The following is an 8445-nucleotide window of genomic DNA, read 5'->3' on the forward strand; positions in this document are numbered from 1 at the left end:
CCAGGGAGGCATCCTGTCTCCATACCTTTTCAACATGTATGCAGAGCAGATTATCCGAGAGGCTGGGCTCTATGAGGAGAATTGTGGCATCAGGACTGGTGGAAGATGTAAAATGCTTACCGCTTTGATTTTTTTTATTGTTGCTTATTACCCCAAATTTATGAGCTTGGTACAACATTTATTATATCACAGTTTCTCTGGCTCAAGGAGTCTGGTGGCACAATGTGTTGTGTTTCAGGCTGCTATCCCAAAGTTTGAGGTTTCAGGATTGTCAGCAGCTCAGATGGAGAAAGATAATCAGCTCCTTCCATCAAGCATTACAGCCGGAGAAACCAAATGGAGGGTTGTCAGTAGTCAGACTCACCTTGACCACAGTGATTTTAGGGACCGGTAGGGTAAGAGTTTGGTCACTAATTAGCTAGTGGTCCTCCATTTTTGACTCTAACAAAGATGTTATATTGGCATCATTTGGGGTTGCAGCTCCTCTGAGATTGGCTAAAGGCCTTCTTTGGGACACTTTGCCATTATTTGTGGTATTCAGTTCTTAGCTGACTGTGAGTCTGAGGGTCTCAGGTTTTGGCTATCGTTCAGCCAGAGATCTGCTTCAGCATCCCATTTAGAAACTGATATCTTCACAAGCAGCACGGGAGAGACTCACTCAGTAAGACCAGGACTAGGATATTAATGTAACATAATCATATATGAAAAATTATATTGTATATCACACCAGTCTTGCTCCATTCTACTAGTTTGGAGCAAGTCACTCAAGGGAGAGTAAACACTGGGAGATGGGGTCATGGGGTTCTCCCTAAAGTCTGTCCAGCATATTGTCATGGTGGTTGGCACCTTGGAAGTGCTTGTTAAGTCATAACCAATACGTTTTTTGGTAGTTACATGACTAAAATGCTCATTTATTTCTTTAAGGAAGAAGAAATAGATGCCCTCCTCCACCTTTGCCTCTCAATTCCAAAATTCAAAACTCTCAGACAACATTTCGCCATGGAGAAACTGTTCATGTAGAATGTGAATTGAATTTTGAGATCCAGGGGTCGGAAGATATACACTGTGAAAACGGAAAATGGACAGAACCTCCAAAATGCATCGGTTAGCAACACCGTGAGTAAAGTTTTCCCCAAACAAAATGCGCACGTGCAACTAAGAGATCTCTGCTCTTTAAATTGTGCCTTTTCAGAAGTGAAGGAGAAGATCACTTGTGAGGAACCACCCCTAATTGAGCATGGGGCAGCAACCATACAAGCAGAGATTTACTACAATGGGGGGAAGGTGACCTATAGATGTGAAAATGGTTACCACATGCGGGGACCTAATGAGATCATTTGTCAGCATGGGAAATGGACACGTCCCCCTGAATGTGTTGGTATGTATGCTGCATTTCACCTCAATAACTAAGCTTCACATGTAAACAGTTCCATTCTGCTTGTTTGACCCACATAATCATAGCAGGAAGAAGCTGATCAGAAAAGTTCACGATAAATTAACACTGCATCTGCTACTTTTTTGTATATGGAGGCATCTGTAGAATTTTATCCAAGCCAAAAATTAGAGGTTTGACTCAGCCTAGAGACACCTTGGAAAAAGAGCCTGGTCATCTATTTAAAAAAAAAACCAAACAAAACCCAAACAAACCCAACCAGCTACTGACAACCCTATGGGAGGCAGCTCTGTGCTTGCAGACACAGGATCTTCAAGAGTTAGAATGAGTGAGGCTAAAATGGATATTTTTCAGAGAAATGGAAAACTACACACTTTTGAATGATTATTAGTGGTAGGCACTGCTATGTAATCAGTTTGACTCCACGATTTAAGACTTTTCAGTTACAGTTCAAATGTGCTTCATCTCTATTGAAAATAAGAGCATGTGGGATTGGGTGAATGGCTGTGGCAATGTCCTATGAAGCCAGGATAGAATACTCAATGGATAGAATACTCAGTTCTACTGAGACATGTCCCTGGTATTCCATTTCACTGAAAGATATCAGGGACCAGCACACTACCTTCCTATTGCTACCCTTTCAGTAATCCTTCTCTTTCCTTGATAAAATCCTAGAAAGATATTCACAAATACATTTGCCTTAGAAACTTATTGCATAAAGCAAATTGTACTACAGATAAAAGAAATAATATTACCAGGGTAAGATAAAGACTCAAAAAAGGGGAAAAATTAGAAATTCTTTTCATGAGTAATTTGTAGAAACTTTTAGGATAGGAATGAGGAGGGAAAAAACCCAAAGATGGATCATGCCACAGGACAGTTTTAGAATATAAGTTACAAGAATATCTATACTGTAGGTTCTTGCATAAAGAAAATAGAAAAGCTTTGCACACTTGTTTTTAGGCTAAACATTTACTATTTGTTCTAAGACATTTGTGTTATAATAACATTTCTTATGAATTTAAGAGTTCATTGTCCAAATTGGTAGAGTAAAACTGTTCAGAAGCTTTGGTACAAATGATTAATCGCTTGACCCTTAACAGAATGGTTGATGGTTTAATCTTACTCAAAGATAGATTAAAAGGAAAGTCAGATAACCAAAGGTCAGATTAAAGACAACAGTTTTTTGCTGGTTTGAGTTTTGTACTAGGGACAACTGTATGATGCTGTCTTATGTAGATATGAGTTAATACTAATTGCTTTTCTTAGGAAATAATGAGAACTGTAAAGCCCCACCTGATCTAATCAATGGGGCTGTTGTTGATGAATTATTGACAAGTTACACAACAGGATCTACAGTGGAATATAGGTGCAATGAGTATTATTTATTGAGAGGATCAAAGATTTCTCGTTGTGAACAAGGAAAATGGACATCTCCACCTATTTGCTTAGGTAAGATAGACAATACCCTCCTTTCATTTCTAGTATATTTTTATTTTATGTTATTTTTCATGTGATACTTTATAGTACAGAAAGAACTTTATACAATTTTTTCAAGTGTCTCCTTTTCCATTACTCCACCAATTCTTTAATCAGAAAACCCCTACTGTTCTAGGATCCAGGAAAACAAAATTTACAGCCAGGAAAACCCTCTGAGATTATCAAGATTCAGAATTGACTTTGTGAAAGATTTGGTTTATAGATAAAAAATATTGTGTCATTTTATTTGACATGGAGAATGTATATGTTGAATTATGTATATGCTCCATCTCACATATTTTGGGCATGTTGCCAGGAGCGACCAGTCCTTGGAGAAGGACATCAAGTTTGGAAAGGTGATGGGACAGACAGCACAGGAGAAGATCCTAGAACCTGGATGCAATGGATTGACTCAGTTTCTGGGGGAAGGAGGAGTAGGTGTGTCAGAAACAATGATTCTGACAATGACCCCCTAAGATTGGCTCAGCATAAGGCAGGGTTCATAGCTACTGTACATAGGGTGCTATGAGTTTCTGGTGACTAGACAGCATATAATATCAACAACATGCAAGTATGAGGAGCTTTGAAAATGATAAATATCAACTATTATAGAATGTGATTTTGGATGGCTCTGGTGGCCTAATCAGTAAGGAATTGCCAACCCAGGGGCAGGCAGTTAGGATCCACTCGCTACTCTGCTGCAGAAAGATTGGTGATCCCCTTTTTTGTGGTTTATAACCTCTGAAAATTTTCTGGACGGTCAGCTTTGAGTTTTTTTCTGACTTGATGGGAATGAGTTTTGAGTTCACGGTATCTCTCTTTTTTATTAATTGTGACTTAAATGGAAATTTACAAAGAAATTGTTTTTTTCATTCATTCATGTATGCAGATGTACCCCCTCCCCTTCATTCTCTAACTTAAGTCCTGCTCCAACTTGTTCGTTTTATTACTTTTCACTGTTTTTTTTAATTCCTTTGTTGTGTTTTTAAATTTTATACTGCTTCATTTACATGCTCATTTACTTTTTAAAGCATAGGCTTTGCTTATTTGTCAAGTAAGGGAAGAATTTAATGGAACATTTTCTCTTTCAGAGCCGTGCACTGTAAATGTGAACTACATGAGGAGAAATAACATAGAGATGAAGTGGAAATATGAAGGAAAAGTCTTGCATGGTGATTTAATAGATTTTGTGTGTGAACAAGGATATGACTTTTCTCCATCCACCCCACTGTCTGTGCTATCTGTACAGTGTAACAGAGGAGAAGTGAAATATCCATTATGCATTAAAAGAGGTAAAATAATGATGCCCTCTGACACTGATCATTACCTCCATAATCAAAACAATAATGCCTTATTACTTGATCATCTCTTTAGTCAAAGGTATAAGATAATATGTAAGTAATTAATGACCATGACCTCATTTTTTTATTAAAAATAAATTTTTGTTTTATACTGGTTTGCTTACAACATTCGTACACATTGTTTTTCACACCTAATCTTTCCCATTTCCTTTACTTACTCTTTGCTCTACCCATCAAACTGTGCAGCCTAATGATTACCTCCCTGCCCATCCTCACCCCTCTTCTCCTCCTCTCCCACTCTTGGATTCTCATACCTATTTTACTCGTTGACCATGACCATGTTAATTTATAACAGGGGCATTGATTCAATCAGTATGTGCACTTGTATAAGATGACTATGCTGATGCATTTTTTTAAAATTAAAAAGTCAATTTGAGGGAGGGAGAATATCAACAGGTTTTAGAAGTATTGTCAATCTAGCAAATCTTCTTTGAAGAACAGCTGTGAAAAAGCATTGTCCTCCATAGACATTCTTAGGAAACATTGTCTCAGAAAAGGCTTATCAAAGTGAAAAGGCAGGCGTGGAGAGGGCTGCCTTACTCTCTGAGAAGTTTAGTTCACTCTGGACATTGAGACAAGGACTTTTTTTAAAAAGGAAAGGAAACAGCTCCAGAAAGCTTTCTTTATAGGGGCATCTCATATATTTTAACTTTGGACTAGGTAGAAAAGGAACAATAAAACTCATGATTATTAATAATACTTTGTTGGTTTTACAAAATTATTTTGAAATAGCATAATGTGGCACTGTAATTTCAAGAAAGCATTTAATAATATGGAATTATATCAGAGATGCTTGAAATAATGAAAAAAGCAGTATTGGGCGCTGCCTTAAAAGATCTAATTTTTTCCAGTGTAGCTATAAAATCAATTTTATAATTTTTTTGTGCTTTAAAAATTATTTTTCAGAATCTAAAGGAATGTGTACATCTCCTCCACTTATTAAAAATGGTGTCATTATTAGTTCAACGTCTGGCACCTATGAAAATGGTTCCTCCATAACATACAGCTGTTTTGATCACTATTTCCTACAAGGATCTAGGAATGTCTACTGTTTAGAGGGAGTATGGACTACACCACCACTATGTTTAGGTATGTATTGCTAAATGCACCTCTACTTAGGAAAAGAAACTTTATTTTAAATTCCTACTCTTCAAATAGATATAACCAAGGAGCTCTGGTGACCTAGTGGCAAGAAACTGTGTTGCAATCCCAAAGAAACATGGTTCAAGTCCACCAGTTGCTCCATGGTAGAAATGTGGGCAGTCTTCTCCAATGTGATTTACTGTCCCTGAAAACCCACTGGAGGGTCAGTTATGAGTCAGTTCCAACTTGTTGGAATACAACAGCATTATTGTTGTGTACCAGCAAGTTGAAACCGAGTATGTAATCAACTTGTCACACTACTATGACCTTTAATTTGTTGGGTTTTTATAAATTATTATATCAATAATTCTATTCAATCACTGGTTTCTATGTTGTTCACCATGTCATAACAACAATCCAATATATTAAACAATAACTGAAGTTCATATCACTCTAGCAAATATTTGTGAAGTATAAATCATACCTCAGCCTCAGGTACTGGTTTAGATTGAGCTACAAAATGAATAATAACCCATGATAATGTGGGTAAACACATGGAAAATTATCATAGTGTGATTGGTATGGCAGAAAATTTAGGTTTGAGATTATTTTATTTTCTTCCAAAGAATACTCATCCTATTATCTGGTTAACAGCTAGTATAAGAGCTGTTATTAATTACTACTGATTCAGCTCCACTCATGATAAAAGTGTAAAAGTGCCCGCCACAGAATTTTCAAGGCTATGACTTTTTGCAAGCAGATTTCAAGTCCTCATGTCAAGATGACTCTATGTGTATTTGAACAAATCATTTGCCTCATCAATTAGGAACAGAGGGCTTTAATCCAATTAAAGACACATAACCTTCTAAGGTTGGAGAGTTTGCTGTTACTCCAATCTCTTTCTTGGACAACCCTGATATTTCTGGGAGACTGCCAAGAACACAATCTAGCTTTTCACTCAAATTCTTCTTGGTTCCTTATTCTATCCTTTCACATTGGCCGAAGATGGATAAATACTTTAAAGGAAAAACCAGAGAAGATAATATCAAGTTATTTCTCAGTACCTCCTCTTACCTCCAATGTTTATTTCCCTTCAGGTCTTGCCTACCTTGACCAAATCAAACACTTACTTTTATTTCCTCAACTCTACAAGATATGCAATGACTCTGCTAGCTTTGTGCCTATTTTGAATTATTTAGTACTCAGTTTCTAAGCTCATGCTATTAAACAATAACTATCCCAAGTAAAGAAGTGGCACATAGGATCTAAGCTTTTTAAATGCTGAATGACTGAGGAGTTCTCTGATACTTTGAAAGGCATGCATTTTAAAACTATTTTCTAGATTTTATACTTCATAGTAGAAGTGGTATTTGCAGAGCAGATTATCCGAGAGGCTGGGCTCTATGAGGAGAATTGTGGCATCAGGATTGGTGGAAGATCTATTAACAATCTGCGTTATGCAGATGACACAACCCTGCTTGCTGAAACTGAGGAGGACCTCATGCACTTGCTGCGAAGGGTCAAGGACTGCAGCCTTCAGTATGGACTAAGGCTCAATGTCAAGAAGACAAAGATTCTCGCCACTGGACCAATTGGCAGCGTCAGGATGGATGACGAAGAGATTGAGAGTGTTCACAGCTTCAGTTTGCTCGGCTCCACAGTCAACACTCTTGGTACCAGCAGTCAGGAAATCAAAAAGCGTATCGTGATGGGAAAGTCTGCTGTTAGGGACCTCTCAAAGGTACTCAGGAGCAACAGTGTCTCTCTGGAGACTAAGGTGCGCCTGATACAGGTCATGGTCTTTGCAATCGCTTGTTAGGCATCAGAGAGTTGGACAATGACTAGGGAGGACAGAAGGAGAGTGGATGCTTTTGAGCTGTGGTGCTGGAGAAGGGTACTGAATGTACCATGGACTGCCAGGAAAACAAACAGATTCATCTTGGAGAGGATTAAACCAAGCTACTCCTTGGAGGCAAGGATTCTGGGGCTTCGTCTGACATACTTTGGACATGTTGCCAGGAGGGACGGGTCCTTGGAGAGGGACATCATGCTTGGGAGGGTGGAGGGACAGCTCAGGAGGGGAAGACCCTCTATGAGATGGATTGATTCAGTGACTGGGGTAATCGGGATGGGTGTGTCAGAGGCAGTGCGGTTGGCGCAGGATAGAGCAGGGTTTAGGGCTGTTGTGCATAGGGTCGCTATGAGTCGGAAATGACTCGACGGCACATAACAACAATAACAGTAGAAGTGGTGGTCTGCTAAAAGCTACCTTGGTATAGTTGAAAGCAGAAGTTCCAAAAATTAATTTAATTTAGTTAAAATTTAATAACTTATAGAACAATGGCACCCAAAATCATACACATCTAACCTCTTTTTCAAAACTGCTTTGCAGTGACCTTAATGATGCTAAATAATCTTTTAAATAACTACTTTACTTTTATATATTGTTCATTCTACTTTGAGCAGAATACTTGGTGCACAGGCTACTGTTTGTTGAACAAATAAATTTGTTGATGTAATAAATAAGAACAAACATGACTAACACATTTTGTTAACAGCTTTACACCTTTTTACACAACTACCCTACTTTTTAGAACTAAAATTACCCAGAAGACAAGTGAGGACACAAGCTATCCATATGCAGAAATATCTGATACCTGATACTTTTAAATGAATCAACACTTTATTCATAGAAAAGTTCAAAGAAGTTTTCTGTGTCTCTCAATACTTATTTTAAGGGTTGGGGTGGGGTTTTTTTTGGTTTATTTTGATACATATGGAGAAGGATACAGTAATAATTTAATACTCAGAATTTTAAAATCGTCTCACTAGTTCTTAATACTTGGAAGTTTAAAAGAAGTATCTGTCTGCACTTGGAAAGACCTCAGTGAAGGATTTCCCTTGCCCACTGCAATAGTGTGGGTTTTTGAATCACAGTGACCACCCCCTCCCCCCACCGTTGAGTTCCAATTCCATAAATCTTTACAAAAAGAAACTGTCCATCTTTATTCCGAAAACCAGGTGGTGATCTTTTGAACTGCCAACCTGGATGTGTTAAGCAATACACCATGAAGAGCTTGATTACTTTAATAATCCAGGTGGTATCTATTTGTTGTTGTTGTTGTTGTT

General features: G+C 37.9%; 1 protein-coding gene across 1 annotated transcript in view; it reads left to right on the plus strand.

Annotated features, from left to right (window-relative positions):
- Nucleotides 1-8445, plus strand: part of F13B (coagulation factor XIII, B polypeptide) — a 30245-nt gene that overhangs the window by 18998 nt on the left and 2802 nt on the right. Inside the window, exons 6-10 of the mRNA XM_006892104.1 lie at nucleotides 925-1104; nucleotides 1193-1378; nucleotides 2663-2845; nucleotides 3964-4164; nucleotides 5140-5322. Of these exons, the coding sequence (XP_006892166.1) occupies nucleotides 925-1104; nucleotides 1193-1378; nucleotides 2663-2845; nucleotides 3964-4164; nucleotides 5140-5322 (933 nt within the window). The remainder of the gene's footprint in view (nucleotides 1-924; nucleotides 1105-1192; nucleotides 1379-2662; nucleotides 2846-3963; nucleotides 4165-5139; nucleotides 5323-8445) is intronic.

The sequence above is a fragment of the Elephantulus edwardii genome, unplaced genomic scaffold, assembly GCF_000299155.1.
Source record: "Elephantulus edwardii isolate Elephantulus edwardi_28Jun2011 unplaced genomic scaffold, EleEdw1.0 scaffold00110, whole genome shotgun sequence".
Lineage (NCBI taxonomy): Eukaryota > Metazoa > Chordata > Mammalia > Macroscelidea > Macroscelididae > Elephantulus > Elephantulus edwardii.